Source organism: Falco biarmicus, chromosome 3 (genome assembly GCF_023638135.1).
Source record: "Falco biarmicus isolate bFalBia1 chromosome 3, bFalBia1.pri, whole genome shotgun sequence".
In the NCBI taxonomy this organism is placed as follows: domain Eukaryota; kingdom Metazoa; phylum Chordata; class Aves; order Falconiformes; family Falconidae; genus Falco; species Falco biarmicus.
Window position 1 is genome coordinate 49255080 of NC_079290.1, and position 22138 is coordinate 49277217.

The 22138-nt window shown below is 40.2% G+C and overlaps 1 protein-coding gene across 6 annotated transcripts in view; it reads left to right on the forward strand.

The window, feature by feature from the left end:
• The window catches only part of PCMTD1 (protein-L-isoaspartate (D-aspartate) O-methyltransferase domain containing 1), a 46708-nt gene that overhangs the window by 1179 nt on the left and 23391 nt on the right, over window positions 1–22138 (forward strand). For 3 of the 6 annotated variants that reach the window (XM_056330779.1, XM_056330778.1, XM_056330777.1), the window contains exon 2: window positions 20525–20951. The exons of 2 other annotated variants lie outside the window; for them this stretch is intronic. In XM_056330779.1, the coding sequence (XP_056186754.1) occupies window positions 20645–20951 (307 nt within the window). In that variant the 5' untranslated portion in view covers window positions 20525–20644. Of the gene's footprint in view, window positions 1–503; window positions 738–20524; window positions 20952–22138 lie in introns of those variants that run through there. One more of the 6 variants, XM_056330780.1, reaches the window with a different exon arrangement.

Consider the following 22138-nt stretch of genomic DNA (forward strand, 5'->3'; position numbering starts at 1 on the left):
TCCGCCCCGCAGGCCGCGGTGGGCAGGCGGCGGGCGGGAGGAGGCGGCTGCCTCTGCCCCCCGCTTTGCCATAAACGCACATTTTGCGTCTGTTTACGTTGTGCTCTGTTTTGGCTGGGAGCAGCGTAAGGGGAGGAGCAGGAACTCGCTCCGGGGCAGCCACCTCCTCCCCTCTCCGCTTTCTTTGTTGTTATCCGTTTGGGGGAGGCGTCCTGGGGTCTCGTCTGTCAGTAGCTGAGCTTGCGGTTAATGTCATTCTTCGGGCCGAGACCTCGGGCCGCCGCCTTCGGTCCGTGTGCAGGTCTGGTGTCCCCTCCGTCATCGCCCTCCAGCCCCTGCCGCGGCAGTTGTCAGCAGCTCACGGCGAAGTTGGAGGAAGGGGAAGGGAGGGCAGAGGGGGAAGGAATCTTGGCATTTATTTGATACGCAGTCAGCAAGCAGCCTGGGCCTGCTTTGTACAACTGTGTCGTCTTTGACAGCAAAAGGGGAAAAAGAAAAACCTCCTGCGGTTGAAGAGCAGGGGTGTTCATTTTTCTCGGTGGAAGATGAGGGAAAACATCTTTAGGGTCTGTGTGAGAGAAGAGATGGAAGTACCGAACTACTGCAGTGTGTGAAGAATGCTTGTGTCCTTGCAGTACTTACTAGTGCCCGTGTAGCTACTGTTCTTCCAGTGGGTATTTTTTCACTCCTGTCAAGTAAAGGTCAGGCACAGTTGAACTGCAGACTTTAGGAAGGAGGTAAGGTTTCTTCTGATCATTTAATCTTCCAATCTAATAATGATCAGTAAGGTTTGATACATGTACAATACAACACAAGTAAAGCTAGTCAGCACATGAATGAATTCATGAGGATACCCAATCCCTCTTCACAGTATGCCCTCTGTATTACAGGGTATGTGTTTAATATGCAATACACAAAAAATTGAATGCTTAAAGTTAGTAAATGATGAGATGCATTGTGAGAATGCCTTTGTAACCATAGTTCATTATTCTTACAAATGAATCATAATATGCGTGATACATTCCCCCCCCCTCTTGTCTTACTCTGGGCAGACTGTCCCTGGAAAGAATCAGGCTTGGATAAATGGAGCTGTCTTCTGCAGAACTTGCCTGATTTGTCGGGATTTTTTAAAAAATATTTTGGATGTGTAGGTGGACAAATGTGTGAAATACCTATTGGTATTTTAACTGCCTTTGGGTGAATAAATATAATGATAGGAATGTAAAAAGTATGCAAGTGAGAGCAGAGGGCCACAGTGAGGGCTTTGGAGATGGACACTTAGCCAGATGTTCTTTACAACAGTCAGTGTTCCTCAGAATGCAAGGAAAAACAATTGGATGTTGTTGAGAGGTCTGCAATGAGGAGAATGTCATGAAATCACAGAAACAGAAAAAAGTATGTAATACTAGACAGGTCTGGACAGCCAAATGTTATCACTAGGTCTGTGTAGGATTAGGTTCCTGCCCTGAATAATCTCTCATCATAGCTTTGGTATTGTTGTAAAAGTCTGCCTCTCCTAATTGGCTTTTTCTCTGGGTTTTCTTAGTCTAATCTCAGACTTTGTGTTGTGACTTGCTTTAGATATTTGACCAGCCAGTTTCAATTTTGAAGTACTCTATTTGTAAATTTAGGAGTCTTGCTGGTTTTTGTCCTGATCTTGGCTGATTGGTGACTGCTATTGCTCAATCTTCTGTTTGTCTGTCAGTGACTGCCCTGAACTGCAGCAGCTTGTTTTGAAGAGGCTTCTGCCTAATAAGAGATTAAGAATAGGACATGACTGTCACACATGTATGTAGTTTCTCATGCCTGTGCTGGACCATACCAGAACTGTCACTTGGCTCTATTTCTGTAAACTTGAAGTGTGGTTGCTTTGAGATAGGTGTATATTCTGAAGCTAAAGGTAGGCTTAGTTGTGATATCAGTGCAGGTGGAAGTCTCTAAAGAGCTTGTTGCCTGTGACATTTTAGTTTTTTTAAACAAACTTGGAAGAAGAAACAATAACAAAGATGAAGTTCCTACTGCAACATGTGGCTAGTAATATGGTCTTCCCCCCCCCAAAAAAAAAGATGCTCCCAAAACAATACAGTAAAGGTAATTTTCCCATGCAGTGTTCCAGGAAGATTTATTTTAAAGAGTTCCCCAAAACATTAAAAGCAATTCTGAAATAGGCAATATTGGAATGCTCATCCCAGTCTTTAGTGCATAGTGAGAAATAACTGAATACAGTAATTGTTTCTGGATGACAAGTGTCTTTACACATACCTGTTCATTTCCTGCGTTGTTCCCATTTTCAGCAGGAATGTTGCGGAGTTCTGCTATTTCACCCTGCTGAAATGAAAGTGATGCACTGTAGCTGATTATTAATTAGCTCTCCATGTAAGAAAAGTGCCTTGAAGTCTACAGCACTTGGCACTCTTGAATGCAAGCATCACTGAATATTATCTCATTTATTTTACCTACTTAAAATGTAAATTCCTCAAAGCAAAAGTGGAAGGAATATATGTGCCGTCTTTTTTTGCAAATGTATAATCAGGTCTGTGACTGGCTTAAGGCATGCCAGGAATCTTCTGGAACAATGAGAAGTTGATATGTATGCTTCATCTTTTCCAACCAACTAATGTGGATTTTTTAGATAGAGGATTCTTTGAGGAAGTGTGATCACACTGTTCCACTTCTTTCTTTTACTGAGTTCTAGGAAGTAAGGTATAGTAGTTTAATTATACCCATAACATGTAATATACATTAAAACATCAGGCAATAACTACTGCGTTCCAGTTCCTTTGGGACTTCTTTGTGTGTGCTGGGTGTCAATGAAAGCCTTCAGGCCTGCTTCATGCAAGCTCTGAAAGCGGTTGCTGCTGCTAAGTTCAAGAAAATTGCGCTGACTTCTGGGCCTTGAAGAAAGGATAGAATCTGTAGCAACTTGGGATGCTAAGTATAATTTTTGGCAGTACTGAAAGGTTAGCTGGCTGCCATTCCAGACAGTAGTGCTTGATCTCTGTCCTTTTTGTCCTGATACATCATGCCAACTTCATGTTTTAGAATTAGTGTTGCTACTGCAAAGTTGACAGTGATGTTTACTAATTACAAGTAGGTTAAAATCCTGATGAATGTATGTGTGTGGATTCTTGTTAAATGTGCTCCTGATCAGCAGTTTACTGAAAACATTGAAAGTAAGAAGTAAAAGTAAAGGTGTCTTTAAAAATGTCAGTTAGGACCAAGAAACTTATTTCTGAGAACAAAAAGTATTTGAAGTTTTATCTAGAGAGCAACTGTGGGGTCCATCATTGGTACTTTGTGACAGCAGTTGGTATATGGCTTCTCGTTAATTTTCAGTCCTTTACATTGAAGCTTAAAAATATAAAATGTCCTTCATTGTGAGGAGAAAACACTGGTTTGGAAGTTATCATAGAGCAATTAAAAAAAAAAAATAATAGACAAACCCCTCAAACTCCACAGCCCTTAAAATAGTTTAGATGTGACATCAGGAGTCACCATGGTAACTCCCAGGCTACAGATTCTGGTGTATTCTCGTGTGGGAGAGTTCTAGTGTGGAGGTGACTGTGGAGAAGGAGTAAACTGCTCCTTTGGTTAGAGGGCTGTCTTGTGGTAGAAAAAAGCTTGGAGCCCGCTGCTTAGAAGATGTGTTTAATGAAGGCTGATTTGGGAGTTCTGGCTTTGTTTTGTTCAGTACAAGTGCAGAACATGGAGTTCTAAGAGTTGCGTGGAGTTGGAGATCCAAGATATTAGGAGTGTTGTTAAGGTGACATGAAATACTGAGGCTTAAAATTTCTCTCAAGCATTGCATTTTGCTCCAGATTTTTCTCACAGTAGTATTTGCTCAGCATACAGTTGCAAAACAAATGCTGAATTTGGATTTGCAGTGTTTCTAAGATGTAAAAGGCAGATGGAGTTAATGATCAAAAACTTGTCAAAACCCGCTTAAAACTAGGTTTATAAAAATAATTTTAAAAACTAATAGGCTTAGAGCAAGTGGCTTGATAGCGACATGGACGGTTTGGAACCCTGCATGAAGGACATTTATTTGAAGGTACTGTAGGGCATCTGAGTTGTCAGTATGGAGCTGTTAGATGCGAGGTAGTATTTTCTGAAGGCTTACATTTTTCAGAGGTTAAAAAATAAAAGATGAAGCAGGATAAATCGAAGAGGTAGCTGAACAGTTAGAGAAGGGGCAGCCTTTGCCTTTGTTGCTAACATGCATCCTGTACTGTAGATTGTATGTGCTTATATACACACAGAATACGTGCACAACCAACCGGCTGCACAGTAGCATAGTGACCGAACAGGATCTCTGTCCTAAGAGTTTTTAGAACCTGGTGATGACAGACTGCCCATTCACTTCTGGTTACAAGTCAGTGTCTCCACGTTCATTCTTTTGGTTGCTTATGAGTCTTTTGGCTGATGATGCCTTAACTTTTATCTGGTTGCTTTTCCAGTCCCTACTGTTGGTTCTTTCAAAGGACACATCCCTCAGTTTTATGTGGTTTGTGTTCTGTCTGGGAGTCTTAAATCACACAACAGAAGCAGCTGCTCTTGCTTATTTGCAGTGAAGCAAGGACACAGGATATGGGCAGGAGAGTTTTCTGTTGTTACTTAAATCTAATTGTTGCTGTATCATGGGCCAAGTAGCCTATAGTTTCCGTGTGCACCTAAAATAGCACTAGAGGGTCTGTGTTTATGTACCTGAGTCACATTGCAGGTATCAAAGGCTTGCAGTTACTACAAAAACTTTCCTTTGCATGATTTCTAAATAGATAATGCTTATTAAAGCTGTCAGTAATCATGATTATTTCTTCCTTCTTTAACAATTGGATTGTTAAAGTCTTAAATGATAGGTGCATATTCCTAATAGCAAATTAAGCAATATTGAAAACTAATCTTGAAAGCATTTCAGGATGACTAGCAACAACTTTGTGGTACTGGCTAATGTTCCACCAGGAGGCATCTAACTGTCATTGGGAAGATTCGCTGCTACAACCCCCCCCCCCGATGTCTACAAATATTTTTATAGTATTAGCAGTAGGAGTTAGAGTTCTTATGCAGTAGTGGTTTAAGGTGTAGTGAAAGGCAGTATGCAGTAATACAGTAGACACAAAACATAGGCATTCCTTAATGTAACTATTCAAAGTATGTTTATTGATACTATCCCTAAAGCAAAACAAACAGCATTTGCTAACAGTTCCTGTTGTCTTCAGGAGCAAAGGGGAGCTAAATTATAGAGTTGAGACATTTTATTTATTCATATTAAAAAAAAAATATACAGAAAAGCTGCTTCTCCAAAAAGAGATACCTGCATCAATGTATGGCTTCCATAAGTGAAGTGATAAAAGTCTTTGGAATTGTTTACGGTAATAGTCAGCTAGTAAATCATAGCCAGCGACTGATATGTCTGTGGTGTCCCTGTCCCAAATGAAAGGCCTGATTCCTATAAATGGTTGTTTTAATGTTGAAAGAGGAATTGGGACCATGTGGTTGGGAGAAAATAATAACTGGTTACTATTCTGAGAATTTGTTTTATTTCTGTAGCAGATGTTTTCAGCTGCTATTCAGGAATTACCATGTGGTTTTCTTGACAGATATTTGAAAGAAGGCAACTAATACTCCTCAACCCAGTCAGGGCCACTGTGCTATATAATGGTGTATGTATCAAAGTTAAAAAAGAGAGTTGGAGCTACTGTCCTGGCAATCATATTTTTCAGCACAATTGTTACTGCTTGACAGGTATGGCTACAATGTATGCAAATTAGCATTGCTGAAAGAATGAACTGTGAAGTTCACTGAAGTAGATGCTTATTTTCAGCAAACAAAGTAAAAGGTTAATATTCCTGCAGTACTGATAATTTCAAGTTATCAGGAATGCTGTATTTCTTCTTGGACATCAGTTTACCATGAAAGGATTTGATTTCTGTCTGAAAATCTTTGCTTGAGACTCATGAAGTTCTTGTTTACTCTTGTTGTTTGTGTTGGATTCTGGTACATGGGGTTTTGCTGGCTCTTGTTAGGCTGGGGCATGTGGTCCTGCTGTTTATTTGCAAAACTCTTGCCTTTACCCTCTTGAAAATGAACTGTTGTTTTGTTCCCATTCAGTGTAGTCACCTGCTGTCTGGTTTCTTAGCTTTGCTGTGTTCTTACTTCAGGAAGCTCTAAATGACTGTAGTCAGGGTCAGTGAAACTGGAAGGACACAGAAAAGTTGACTTGCTGAGTGTCTTTAACTTCTGCTGAGCTGACAGTTGCATCATTATAAATCCCATAGGCCTTAGTCTCTGCTTATTTACTTCAGTTAATTATGCATTCACTATGACTAAGACTCATTAGTGCTGAACTTCCTGAGATTCTGTGATGTTTTGTGGAGTAATTCAGTTGTCAGAAAAAGTCAGCGTAGGATTTGACTCCTCCATTCTGGGATGCTCTGGGAGTTGTTCATGATATAACTACAGCATGTTATGTGACTGTAGCAGCCTCTTGTGTCACATCAGTAAACTACACTTCTTTCAGGTGAAAACCATTTGCTTTGTGTGGCTGGAATAAAAACACTGCTGGGGTAGGATTATGGGGATGAAGGTACGCTTATGCTGTACAGGTGCATAGTTGCTACATAAGCAATGATAAAAGGTTCTCAGCTTCCATTTCTTGGTGAAATACTTGTACGAATGACTTGACATGGTCACTGAAGCTTTCCCAGCTGCTCCAAATTCCCTCCAGACCACATGTGCTGTTTGTACTGTAAGCAAGCCATAACTTTGGAGCCATATTTGCAGTAGTACCTGATTCATACCTGAAGACAAAGAAAAACAATAGTGCAGAAACATTTTCAGGTTAAAAATGTGCTTGTATTTTAGTTTTGGCTTTTAAAGAAGGCCTATAAAGGGTTTTGTTCAAGTATTTCTGGTTCTTAGTTTAGGTATGCACGGCCCCAGGTTCAGCCAGTAGTGAGGCTAAGCACGTATTCTCAGTAGCACACACATACATGTATTCACGGATATGAATATGTGGTTGGCTGCCACATCAACACAGAAAACACAGTGGTAATGCAAGCGCCAACAGTGCTAATGGCTTTTCTTGGGTGGTCAAGCAGCATGTCTGCTAGTGGCAGACACATCCATGCATGTATGTATGTAGTATGGATCCTTCCAGTTACTGGGTTTAGACAATCATTCTGCCCTGAAACTGGCCCTTTGATATCCCCCATTGTCTCTTGCACACACAGTCATGCTCAGCCACCAATCCCAAACACCACAGCTTCTCCAGGAGCTCACTTGGACCCTCTTTTGCCCCAGCAGCCAGCTCCTTCCATGGCCTTGCTCAGACAGTCTGCCCTGTCCCTGGTTCCCACGCCATGCTTCCAGTTTGCTGGCTGGTCCAGTTTGGTATCCTTGTGATCACACCCTGACCTGAAAAAAAAAAAAAAAAGGCCTCCTTCGATGGCACCCTGGGCACTGTGGTCTTATTTCACTTGTCACCTAGGTGCACATGTACACTGAACAGAGCCCGAAGAAGAGAGTTACAAAAGGAGGTTAATGGGCAGGCAGGATAGACAATGGTGATTTGGGGAGAGCATAGCTGGATGTGCATACTTACCTGTAGCTAGTTTACAGGTGACCTATCCCTCTTGTCAGCATAGCCCTGGTTTTCCCACACTTGTTCCTCCCCAAGCCGATTTGATCCCTCACTTTCCCCACCTTTGGGTCCTCCCCTAAACATCCCATAACAGGACTTATCCCCTGCACCCCATGATAAGTCTGGTACCCCTATAAGCAGCCACACTTGTCAATCTGAAAAGTTCCCTGGAGAGGCCCTGTGGTGGTAGGGATGTGGGGAGAGCTGATGGTTCTCTTGGGATAGCCCTGGGAGCAGCTGGGCCGGGGTATTTAGGTGGATTCCCACACACACAAGTGTGCTTCTCTACTCCTTTGTGTGTAGAATAGCTTTTTATCCTGTAACCTGACAGGGTTAATTTTGATACATGCTGGCAAGTAATCTGTTTAATCATTTACAAGCCCAGTTGAAAATTCATGATAGAAGTTACTGGCTGGCCACAGAGGTGTGAATTAAAGTGATACTGTTATGAAAGCAATACTTTGAAATGTTACCTTGAAGTAGGGTATTTTAATAGCAACAGGGAGAATGCTGGAATGGTTGCATAAAACTTTGTGGAGCAGGCTTTGGTAACAGGCTGTGGTAACTGTACTAATGCTGTAACCTTTTAAATTGTAAAATAAGGAGTTGATTCCCCCCCAGCTCCCCCACCGGATGACTTGCATTTGTGGCTGCTTTGGTAGTTCTTTTAAACAGATTTAGTTCATACTTGCTTTGTACATATTAAAAGTTTTGATAAATCATCCTTTCCTTTGGCAAGAACCATGAAAGGATAGTTAATATGTTTTATGTAAAAGTAGGCATTGGACATCTTGAATGATTGGGATTCATGGACAAGGTCATGTCATTTTAGGGTATGCTGTCTATGGATTTATGTCTGGAGAATGAGGCAGATGATGACATGAGCCTTAAAAGTCAAGGCACTTGGAGATATGCAGGATTTGGGGATTAAAAAGAGCAGTTAGGTGCAAGTAGATATCCATTGCTTGCTTTGACAAGGTAAAAGTAACTGTTAGTGTGAATGTGTTTTAGTAAACAAGTTACATTTGAAGAAGTTGGTGAATCTAGTGTGATGCTTCTGGAAGATTGCATCAGCAAAAGAATTTTCTGCCATGGTTCTGAGGAGAGGAGTAGGTACAGGAGTAGGCTTTACTCGTTCTCCCTCTTGAGGATTGCAGGCCTAAGTAATAAAGTAACTTCAAAACATACTGTGTTAAGGATCTCGTAAACAGGACTTGAATTTTCTTAAAATTTTATTGATTTAGCATCTCATAAGAAGAGGACACATAACAAAATTTGAGATCCTGAGACTGTGGAAGTAAGCATTTTGATAAGACGGTATTAAAAGTTGTTTATGCTGTGATTATAGCATGCTGTTTTGATGCTTTTAGATATATTTCTAAAGATCAGAAGACCAAAAGGTTTTAGTGCACTTGGAGCTTGATAAAGTTGATCGGTATTTTTATGTTTTATTTGGGCCTGGTTTTGGGTGTGTGGTTTTTTTGGTTGTTTTTTTTTTGGTTTTTTTTTTTTTTTTGTAGAGACTGCAGTAAATGCATAGCTCTAAGATGAGGTTTCAAGTGTCAGGAATGTAACTATCTTCTATTTTTACACTTGACCTCATTTCTATTTTCGTTTGCTAAAGGCAACAGGCATATGTTGTTCTGTTGCTGCTGAAAGTGAGTTACTTAAATAGCTTATTATGTGCAATAAGGTTTTGAATTTTAGCACTGGCTGAAACAGTGAATATTTTGTCACAGGCCACATTCCCCCTACTCACAATTACATGAACTGTGACTTGATCTGCTTAAGAACTATAGCTGCAGAAGCTACATTTGTGGTAAAAGGTTAGGAAAGCCTGTTTCAGTTCCTCTACTACACCAGCTTTGTATTTCACTATAAAAGAGGATTCTCCTGCTCCCCTCCTCCAGCTGTTTCTGGTTGCTCTCTGAAAGTGGTACTGAAAGTAAAGGAGCATCCTATTTTACTGTGGTTTGATACCTTCTGGTTGCCACAAACTAAATTATTAAGCATTTTCTTTCATGAAGAGAAACAACTTTTGTTTTAAAAATTTTGACTGTTTGGCTTGTTTTTCATATCAAGGTGTCTTAGTTGGCTTATGATCAGGGTAATGTTAAAATTTGCAGAAATGTGTATTGTTTGTATGCCTTTCACCTTTTCAGGCTAAAAAGGATTAGATATTCCAGAAGTGTGGTGGGTTTTTTTTTGTTTGGTTTGGTTTTATTTTGTTTTTTAAACACATCTCTCCACAGCTCTTCTAATTGTTACTATTTAACTGTTACGGCCTATATAAACCAGCTTGAAATGAGTATTCTCTGTTAAATACCCCTGTACAAAGCCATGTATTGTGGCAATGGGTTTTGCAGCTGGGTCACACTCTAGCTCACTAATTCCTGTGAAATATGTGCACAGACAGCAGTTTCTCTTCTGAAAAAACAGGTGCATGATACAGACTCAGTGAGTACAGTCATCCGTATGTATTAAGCATCACTGATTCATATCTGTCATATGAAGTCCTGCTGTTTTAGTCTTGCCAGTGAACAAGTTGCTATTACCTGGTACCTCCTGTTTCTGTAGGTCTGTTAGGCCATCTAAAGAAGCTTCTGATCTTTCTCCTTTCTTACAGCCAGTCCGTGATAAAGCAGTACTCTTTGACTGGTTATACTGGAGAGACTTAAAATAGCTGTAGCATGGGAACAGACAGAGCTGTAGGCATACCTCTCAGGAGCTGAGACCTTTAGAAAGTGTGGTATAAGGGAAAGCCTGGTTCTTTCATGGACGCTGCTGTCAGAGAGAGGATAGGGGGTTCTTCTGTATGTTGGACATTGGGCATTGGGCTAAGCTGACACCCTTTGCTTATCAGATGTTTCAGTGGAACTTCGAGGGGTCACTAAGCCATCTTAAGCTTTTGAGAGATGAAACTATTTTATGCAGTGTCTTACAAACAAACTCCACCAAATGTTTTGGACTGTTGTGGGTAGAGAAGCAATATTGAGCAAAAAGAAACAACTATAGTTGATGGGATCCTATAGGACACGGGTCCTCAAACTATGGCCCGCGGGCTGGATACGGCCCCCCAGGGCCCTCAATCCGGCCCCCGGTATTTACAGACCCCCCCTGCTCCCCCCCCCCCCCCCCCCCCCCCCCCCCCCCGCCGGGGTTTGGGGGGGAAACCAAGCAGCCGCAGGTGACTGCCTGCCACTTCATCTGCACGCCAGCCCCCTGGTTAAAAAGTTTGAGGACCCCTGCTATAGGACATGCAGAATTGGAGCAGAGCCAGTGTTTATTCACTCATAAAGGTATACATATAACCTCTTGAGATGTAATCACCCGTTTGCATATAGCTAACCACTAATGGTAAGCAACAGACAGGCAGCTGTTTTTTTGTTGACATTTTATCACTGTGTCCTGTGGAAAAATCATGCCATGCTGCTCTAGTCAAGTACGATTACCAGGAACTGTGTAGTTCCACCACTCAAACTGCATCATACACTGACATACATTTCAGTTATTGTCATTGTCAGTCGGGTATTGCAGACTTCTGTTAGTAGCTAACACTGCTCTCTGAAACGATTTAAATCAGAATTTTTTTTTAAATCCTGTAAGCAGTAGCACTGGACTGACACATAGCAAATGGTACTTCCATGGTGGTTCTGATGATACTAGCTAACAGTATCTTGCTGCTTTGGAAAATTATTTTCAGAGCACTAGAGAGGCAGGTTTTTTTATCAGCACTTCTGTTTACCTGCTTCAGAAAATGAGGAGGAGCTGGCTTTGGGGACTGAGCAGCAACTGGTTGTTAACACTGTCCATCAGTAATGGACAACCTCTTTATGCATGACAGACTAACCTCTTCTGCACCAGTAATAATGTCAGGTGCTTAAAATCTCACGAGAGTTATGCAAAGATGGGCTAATCAGAGTATTCGGAGCTGTTTATCATCTCATCAACCTCATCCATGGAGGCTTTCTCATTTTACAAATCAGAGTATTTCTTAACAGAACATTTTTTGGCACATACTGGCTAAATTAAAACTTAATGGAAATTAGATAATAGTAGACTCTTTTAAGAGAGGGGAGTGTTTCTATGCTTGGTCCCAATTTAAAGGTCTTTGTAACATGAAAGTCAACTAGATTAAAAATGTAGGTATGCAAATCTCAAAGATGTCATGTATTTGAGGTGGAAGGTAAGGGGGAAAATAATTTTGTGCAGATGACCAACAGATTTTACCTAGTGATTAATGTCAGAAGACTAGGGCAGTGAGACAGCTTTCCTGTCTCTCAGCAGGGAGTTTTTGCAGGATATAATTAAGAAAGGTCAGTTAGTGGCCCAGAGGACATTAGGAAGTGAATACTGAAGCTGGGTCTGTGGTGACCATAGTGACAATTACTGGAGAATTACAAGCACAGCTCTAAATAGAGACCACTGCTAAGGACTTGCTCTCTGAGGGTGCAGGGCTGCTTTAGTACTTGGTATAGATCTACACCTTTAAGTTCCAGAAATTATCCTGCACTCTAGGTTTCACCCCAGTATGGCAAGCTACACATCTAGCTATCCCGGGTGGAAATGGTGAGCTGTTATTTCCTTGTTTTGAAGTAAGCATTCAGAACATATTTATGCAGTGTCACAAGTAGGAGACTTTGAAGAATAAACTGCTTCTGAAATTTAGCTCAGCTTTGCAAACATTTTTGGTTGCCCAGATTTTAAGCAGTGAGGAAAACTAAGTCAGGATGTGGTGTTAAGCTACACATTACAAGTTCCATCCAGGAAATACGTAGGATTCTTGGCTTTGCTTTGTAATAAAAGGTAATGAATTTTGAAGTCTTTGTCATCATACCTGAAAACAGGTCTGGCATACAGAACTGGTATATAGAAAATATTATTTTCAGCATTTAGTCCTTGCCATTGTGTGAAGAGAGTAGATAGAATTTCAGATGAGAAAAACAAATCCAGTACAGAAGAAAATAGACTGAGAAAGGAATGTATCCCAGTCCAAAAAAAAGGAAAAAAAAAAGTGTTTATATTTTCCTCTGGGTATACAACCAACAAAATTCTATGTTGGTTTACTATTTTTTACTTCCCATGAACTGTCTGCATTCGAGGAAAAAAAAAAAAGGTAACATAAAAGTCAAAAGGTTTAGTGGGCATTCAGCAGGGTTGGTCTAGAAATCATGCCCTTGTGTAACTACCAAGGTTAAGATCACTCCATCATGAAGTCTGTGCTGGTGTGCTTGTCACTGCTCACATCTGTGGAGTGCTATAAGCTTCAACGCATCTTCTGAGAGAAATGCAGCACCATGTATGCTGCTTGGTGTGTTCAGAGTGACTGGAGGTGGAAGAAGAGTGAGAACAAGCACGCACCTGGAATCTTGTATAAACAGCTGTTGAAGGCCTAAACAGGAGGATCAGGGCTTAACCTTACATCAGACTTGACAAACATTTTCTACCCAAGTAGGTCAATGCAATTCAGGTTAACTCAGTAGTTGTAGCCGTTTACATTCCTTAACGTTAATCCTGTGGTCTGTTCCTTGTTCAATTGCAGTATTACAAAGAACCCTGAAGTATGCTTTGTGCAGTGCATTACATTGGAGAGCTGACTGTACTTGTTTTTTTACTTGTTTATGTTTGACTTGAAAAGCTTCTTGAGATGATCCACGGAACAGTAGGTTTGGAGTGTATGTTTTTGAGTGAGACAAGTCTAGAGTATAGACTTCAGAAACGTGCAGTGTTTCCCTTAAGGCACAGAGTAGGATGTTACTGTATCCTGAAAACAAGTTTTCCTCCCATCTAAACTGTTCGATGTGGCGAAACAAATAGCTGTGGAAGAGAAGGCAGTTTGAGTAGCAGCTAATTTTCCAAAGCACTTAGATGTTTTATTGCCTTTAGTAGCAGTTTAGCAGTGAGACATATATGTATGAAAGATTAAAAAAAAGTTTCACAAGGCTTCATTCTGAAATACCTCTGTCCCACACTCTATTCTGATTTTTGTGGTCACCTACAAAAAATTTGTAGTTCACTCCAGCACACAGTTCATATTTTGGTTTTCTCCAGCCTTTACCTGGTGAGGCTAATGTTAAAATTCCTATTTTCCTTTCAGATAGTAATCAAGAGGCCTTGCTGAAATCTTACACTCGGCTCAGCTCTGCAGTTTGGAGTTGAATTTCCTCTTGTGCAGCACAGTTACAGTACCTCGGAGGAAAGGGGAAGCTAAACTAAAAATGGAGTCCTTTTGTTGTAGTAGTCACTGGATGGGGTAACGACAGGCAAAACATCATCTGGAGTTCATCATGGCTGCAGGAGTGGCATGAATTGAGTCTGAACTGAAGCAGGTCTAACACTTGGTTGGTGCCCAGGAAACTTCAAATTTCTGCTGATCAGAGTGGTGTTGCTGACTTTTGCCTTGAGTAAACAGAACTGTGGACTGAAGTGTTTTAGGCCCGTGTATGCCTTTGTGGTTAACTACCTCCTATTGCCAGTCACAGACTATTAGTTCTGGGGGAAACTTATTAACTGACTCCTGTGTCTATATTAATGCCTAGCTCAGTGGCTTATTGGTATCTCTTGCCTCTCCTCCCCTCTGGGGTAAGGTTCACCCAGCAATTTTGTTTGAGTAAACATCTATGAGTTTAAAGTAATGCATCACATTCTTGATTCAGTGTGGTGTGATGTGCTGCAAGCTGGTACCTTAAGGAAAACAGTTCTGAGAAGAAGACTTGAAATATGTCTGATCCCATTTGTTATATTTTCTCTTCTATTTTTCATCCTTTGAAACAAAAGAAGAGTCAAGTTAGTAGGCATGTATTTTTCAGGAGTCAGCTATGTGGAGTCAGGACATGTCAGCATTAAAAGATAGTAAATTGTAAGATACTTAACATTGTATGTATTTAGCAAAGGTGAGGTTTTGCCTGTAAAATTCACTGGATGCATTGCTAGCATTCTATTTAATCTGTATTTAAGAGTGTACAAGTCATTAGTGACCTAAGGGATTAACTTGAAGTACACATGTGTTTGTAAAAATTCAGCAATGTGCAAAACTTGTGTCCCTTTGAGAGCTGGCAAAAAAACCTTCTCAAACCTTACATCTGATTATTAACATTGGAGTAAGAGTTTTGCATAGCATGTAAAATACACTCAAATTGTCAGTACTTTAGATTCACATAGCACCTATGTGAACCCCTGTGCAATTAATGTGGTGATAATTAAAAAAAAAACCAACAGAAATTATTTATAAGGAATTCTAGTAAAATTAGTTAGAAGTTAAGTCAGAAACAGGTCAGAGGTGTTGTGATACAGTTATGTGGATTTTTACAGAAATTGGGCAGTGTGTTGAATTTAGTTTTTAATGCGCGTATAAGAAACTTCAAGATAGTGTTCCAACTTGTAAAAATAAATTCATAAATAGTGTGGAATGAGAAACAGAGGTTTTTAAACTGTACTTGGTTTTAATTAGTGATTATTTTTTTTATTGAAAACTATATTGAATTTAACACTTAAACTACAATTTCTGTTGGCTTCTGTATTCCAAAGATTCCCAAGGCTAAAGGCAATTGCTGCATTTTGTTAATTTTATGCCCCCTTCCCTTCCTTCCCGAAATTTCTATGCTGCTTGGTGTAATAAGCATCAGGAATGCTGCTTGTGCTTTTTGTGAACTGCGTATGTTTCATTTTACATATTGGTGAGCTTCACAGGATGTGTTCTGTGAGTTTTGCAGCTAAGTAGCAAGTTTTATCATAGTATGCTTTGTTGTCTTTGTCCTGGGTCAGCTGTCACAAGGAAGTTTTGACTAACTTACCTTTTTCTTTTTTTTTTCAAGCTGTACTGAAATAGCTTGTGAGTTGGTTTCTTTTGTGTGTTTAAAATAGTAGAAAATGTGTTTGACTTCACATATCTGTTGCCTGTGTTAGGAGCAAGTAATTGTACTTCAGGTGAAAGCTTACAATTGTAAAAGCATAGGAGAAAAGTAAAATATGAAAAGATACTTCTCTGCAGCACAAGAAGGGATTTTTCAGGAAAAGATCTATTTCTTTAACTTCCTAGGGTGTTTTTTGTTTTTCTTTGACAAATAACTTTCCACTTGAGTAGCATTTTTGCTTACCTTTAGCTGTACAGTCCAGAGTTAGAGCATCATAGTTGCTTTTGGTCTGCTTTCATTAATCAAGATATCTAAAAAGCAAAACAATATCACTGTCTACCTAATGTCACCTTTTCCAGCCAGGGGCAGTACATCGAGTAAGGTGCAACCTTTAACGGCCCTTCCCCACTAACTGCTCAGTTCAGATGTGTCAGAGTCCCATCCTTGAGAGAAGGCTCTCAGTTTTTCTCTCCTACTTCCCACAGTGTCATGCTGTGTACCAGACCTTTTCTGGTTTTGCCTTGAGATTCTGCATGATGACTGTTAATAAAGGTGAAACAATTGTTGGGTGTCATCAGTAGAAAATCTTGTGATACTTTAATAACTTTAGCTGTCAGATAATACCAAGGACGTAACTTTTCAGGTATTTTGTAATTTTAATTCTGTTTTAGTATAGCAACTGTGTAGAAAATAGCACGTTATTTATGGGAAAGCAATTTCATGTGAAAGTAGTAAAGACGGTTTTTGATAGGAATTATTCTTGCTTTATTGTATTTATAACTTATAAAAGCTTTATTATAGCCTTTTGCCGTTTGGTTTCTGTTTCTGCCTGCGCTCCAGTGGGGTGCAGAGAGTCGGTCAAGTTCGCCATCTGCTGGTGCAGGGTGGTGCATGCACTCTGCGGGCGGGGCGCGGAGTGCTGTTTCTCTTTCTCAGATGCAGTAGCTGCATTAGTTTTCCAGAAAGTCAGTTCTTACATTTACTTTTTAGTTAAAATTATTTCCAAAGATACCCCAAGACCATCATGAACTGCTTAGGATAAAGGGATGGCAAAAACTATGCTTTAGTCACTATAGATTATTTAACTTACTGTCATTTCATTCAGTAGTTCATTGAACTTTTAGGTGTGATGCAAGTACAGACAAATGAGCAGGGCTGGAATATTTTTACAAATTATATTTTAATTCAAAAATATAAAAGTCCTCCCTCAAGTTCCACACTTTTGTCTAAACTGTCCCTTAATTTTTTTACAAATAGAAAGGGATGTTCCTGTATAATTAAAAACACACACAGGCCTGCTTACTCTGCTGTAGAACATTAGGATGTTGAAGTGTGTTTTCTTTACTTCCATCAAAGGTTTTTTTGCTGGTTGATAATTGTACCTGGTGACTTTCTGCCTCTCCCCACTGCTGCAGAAGGTCAGGGAGAGCTGGTTTTGGCTCAGACAGAAGCACACAGTGAACAGTGGTGAACAGTCATCGCTTCACCCATGATTTTACTAGGGCTGTAGCAGCCCTGAACATTCCCCACCTTCCCCACTTCATTTTGAAGTATGTTTGTAGTTAAGGAGAAGCATTGTGACTATTGTCTGGTAACTTTGAGCTTGCTTGAAATTTTAAACCTAGGTATATAATCTTAGCACTGGTACTATATGGTTATTCATCTTTATTAGTGACTTGGTGTTTTATGTTAATAATGCAAAGCAAGGATAAGGAAACACTTGTGTCAGAATTTTAAATGGCAATGAAGTTTCCTTTTTAAGAAGACTGTTTGATGGCCATCTAGGCAGGGGAGGGATAAGAGTTGTACAGCTTTTGGTGTTGGATACTGTAGAAATTTTTTTTCTAAGGAAGAAGGAAATGGCAGGCCAAAACAGATTTCAAAGATTAATGTTGGCTTTCCTTTATTTAGGATTATGTGCATCTTTATATATGCCCTTTCTGATCAGAACTGATCCTTAACAATTTTAGTACACTTTTGATTCTGAGTTTGGTGTTCAGAAAAGTGAATGTACTCATTGGACTACAGTCCAGTACTGTTGCAGCACAAACTAGTAGACTGCAACAAGGCTTTACCAATGGTCAAATTCTGTCTGTGCTGTGTCTCCTTCCTCCAGAAGTCAAACCACGCTGCTGCTCCTCCATCTGACCCCCTTTCCCACAATCCTCAGGGCTATTTAACCACATTATACTTTTCATGCCAGTCCCTCTGCTGCCTTCTCAGAGTCTCCTCATCCAGGGCATGCTCTTTCTTCTCTCTGCTTCTTCCTCCTCTCTCTTCCTTGGCTGCCAAACCTCTTAACAGAAGCAGCCACACCTGCCCCTTGTCTACATCAGCCAACCCACCGCCCCTGAAGCCAGCCCACAGCTGTATGTTATCAATGTTAATTAACCCAGCTTCATTCCTCTACAGTTCCCCCTTTTTTTTCCTTAACATTTCATGCCTTATGTTTTTAGCAATCATCACAACCTTTATACAAATAAACTTTTCTTACAGTCCGGACAACTTGTCCCTGAACTGTTTTTTTCTTCTTAACATTTCATGCCTTATGTATTTAACATTCATCACAACTTTTTCACAAATAAACTTCTCATACAGTCTAGACGATTTGTCCCTGAACTCATACACGTATCCCTTCTTATACAGCACTAATACATTACTCTGTGTCCCAACAAACTTCTCAATGTCCTTGTGGTCGCTCGTTTTGTCTACAACTGGAGACACATTCAACGAGCACATGAACACTGGCAAGAATACCACCAGGCTGAGCAGCAGCAGCAGCAACGGCGGGAGCCGTCCGCGGCATCACACTGCTCCCATGCCTTCCCCCGGCACAGCCATCACCGCTGGCTGGCTGGACCCGCTCTGGACCTGCCACCGCTGCGGGCTGCTGCCATGTCTGGCCATGTACTCTGCTGCTGTCGCCTGTTACCCTCAGTCTCTTAACTCCATGGCTATCAGGCTTCCTTCTCTTTGATCCCAACAGCTCACCTCTGCCGGTGTCTGATCTGGATCCCCAGGCTCTTCCCACCTATCTCAATGTGATCTGGATCACAGGCTGTCCCCCCGCCTGTCTCTGCTACATTGGGCACCGCTGTCACTGCTCAAAACTTCAAATGTCCCCTGGCACAGCCATTATTGTTGTCACCGCTCGTTACACTGTCTCACAAGCTAAAGGTCCTGAGGTCAAGCCTCACACAGGGCACCAATTGCCTCAGCACTCTCCAAACTAGCCAGCTGCAGCAAGGTCTTTTACCATCACATACCAACACACTCTTCATGCCAGTCCCTCTGCTGCCTTCTCCTAGTCCCTCCTCTTCCAGGGCATATGTTCTTTCTCCTCTCTCTTCATTGGCTCTCAACCACTTAACAGAAGCAGCCACACCTGCCCCTTGCCTACATCAGCCAACCCACCGCCCCTGAAGCCAGCCCACAGCTGTATGTTATCAATGATAATTAACCCAGCTTCATTCTTCTACACAGCACGTGATTGTATTTGCATTCACAAGGATGCTTTTCTTCAGAATCATTGCAGTTTCTAGTTTAATCCTTCAGGAAAATGATTCAAACTCCAGAAGTCTTTGTTTAATGTTGCAATGGGCAAATACAAACACACCAAACCTGAAGTTGCTTGTAGTTTCTGGATGTTTCCATTTATTTTATGGGAAGATTTATTAGTACGGTTTTGATAGAGGCCTGTTAAACATGTGGAAGAGGATTCATTAGTGCTGTAAGAAGGTTCTTCATTTGAAGTATTTAACCATAAAAATTGTGTTGCTGTGATTACCACAATGTAAACTTAGGAACTGCTTCATTCTGATAGCTTAAATGACCTTGGGCATCTGGATTGTGTTTGTGAATTCCTGACACATGAATTTGCACAAAAGCGTATATAAAATAGGCATGTGCTGAGCTGAAGAGGCAGGTGAAATTTTTTTTTTGAGAAATGATATTCAGCAATGCAGTTAGTGGTGAGTGTGTCTTTGGGATTGTTTTTTGGGTTTTGTTTGTTTTCTTTGTTAACTAGGTTACCTAGGATGTGCAAGATTAATGATAGTCTTTTTCTTATTTTGGCTAAGCTGCCTTTGTAATCTATGTTAATGAGCTCACTGTGGGTACTCTATTCATCTAGAAGTGCTGGATTAAACTTCTGTGTGTTCCTTTCTTCCAGTCTTCTATTACCATTTTATTGGTAATTCATGCAACATTAATGGTTTTAACATCTGGATTTTATGAGTTTAGTGATTAGTAACTGCAGATAAAGTAAAGATCTGAAGGAATTATTTCAAAGCAAATAGGCTGTGTAGAATTCATGAAACTTGGTAGTCACTTCAGAGCTGGCAAGCTGTTGAAAACTTCTAGATACTTAAGGAATTTATACACCTGCAGTGAATAGGGCAGGCGGCATTAGGAGGAGTTCAGATACTTAGAGGGGTTTGCTGTGCTGGATCTAGAACAGAAGAATGTGTGGTTGCATATGTACTAGTATTCTAGTGCAGCTGCAAAGTGATCATCTGAGAAACATCTCCTGGATATCACCACTTGCCTGACTCCATATCCCACTGCAGGGTGACTTCAGAGCATGTAAATTTCATATGAAGCTAAGTTGGTACATGCCCCAGCTCCTGTAGCTCATTAGTTCTCAGGATGGGACTAGAGCTACTCCAAAGTTAGTTGCTGTCCTGTCTGTGTCCCTGCCCACCCCCCCCCACCCCCCCCCACCCCCCCCCACCCCCCCCCCCGACACATGCAATATTGGTGGCAGGTTCTTAGCACTGTAGTGCTTTCAGTGTCTGTGTGAACTCCTGTGCTGCATTGCTTGCAGCCCATGTGGATATACTAAAGCTAAGATGAAAAACATTAGATTGAGTTAAAATCTGAAGAGCAGAATTTTGATTAAATACTAGCTGTCCTGACTCTTTAATAGTTCTACTTTGTAAGTGATCCAATACTAATGATATTTCATCACCCTTTAATTGTTGATTTGTTTCTCTTTTGAAACTCAAGTTATGTAAACATATCTATTTTCTAGGATTCGTTTCTGATGTGCTTCTGAAAGAAGAACTGAGAATCCATTACATACTTACACTTGTGGGAAAATTCTCCTCCTAATGTATTTTGCAAGCTAATTGAATTATCATAGAAATTCAGCATGGGAGGAGCTGTGAGTGCTGGAGAAGACAACGATGACTTAATTGATAACTTGAAAGAAGCTCAGTACATTCGCACTGAGAGTGTGGAGCAAGCCTTCAGAGCAATTGATCGTGGTGATTATTATCTGGAAGGATACAGGGACAATGCTTATAAAGACTTGGCCTGGAAGCATGGAAATATACACTTGTCAGCACCTTGCATTTATTCTGAAGTCATGGAAGCACTGAAGCTTCAGCCTGGATTATCTTTTCTAAATCTGGGTAGTGGAACCGGATACTTGAGTACAATGGTGGGATTAATATTAGGTAACTTGAACAGTTTTATTTTAATACAGTGTTTGTGCATATTTTTAGAAGATTATACAGGCCCTGTAAAACTTTTACTTCTTTAAAAATGACAGTACTATACTTAAAACTGAGTGAGATGTGTTGTTAAAATGTCGTGTGCTATCTACAAGCTTTTCACTGGCACTGTTGTTCAGTAACACTTCATGGAGTGTTCTGGAAGAGGCAGTCGGCCCCGGTTGCCTTTCTGTAATCTAAAGTTCTCATTTGAAAGAAAACAGTCCTTTTATTGCTTAAAAGGAGAAGGCATACAGGAACAGTATTTGAGGGTAAAATTTTAGTCTATATTGGTACCTTGTTTATGCCCTTACTCTAGGTTACGGTTTTGATTTACAGTTTATGGAAACAAAAATTTAAAATGTAAAGGGTAATGACTCTTGAAGAAACTTATTTGAAAAATATCAGTGTGCAATTGATTATTTAAAAGTAGACTTGGTAATTTTATTAAGGAGAAGGTTTGGAAATGTAGACTGACAAGACTGTTTAAGCGCTGCAGGTCTGTAGGCTTTTTAACAGATTAGCACTGTGGTTTTTCTTCTGTTTTCAAATAATCTACTGTATGAAAAAGATTGGAATGAGTTATTTAAAATTTACATTTTAAAACCTATCTTAGAAAGAGGAATGATTTAATACACACCACCCCCCCCCAACACTGAGAGTACAGAGCATGTGTATCAACAGTTCTTTCTTACAAATTAATTTCATTACATGAAATAACTTCATTTATTTTAGTATGTGGTTTTCATAGCTAGAACTTCATTGACTGTATTACAAAGAATTTTCGTATTTCTTTGGTTGCCCAAACCTTGCTGACAGGTAATACACAGATTTGGAATATATATATTTATATACACAACTGAGATGTGAAGAGTTAATTTGTGAATTTTCAGTTAGTTTAGTTACTTTGTCATCTCTAATTTATTGAAGAGTAGAAATTATCCCTAATAGTATATAGTAGGCATCATTTGTTGGCATCTCTGGCAGTGTCTTTTGTTACAGTCAGTACCAATTCAACAGATTCCACTGCTCTCTTGTGGAGACGAGAGCTATGTTCATTCACAGGTAACAAAAATCCCCACAACCTACTCTATTAGAGTATTGCTTTGCCCTTTTCAACAGTGTTTGTTTGAGAGTAGATATTTTTAATT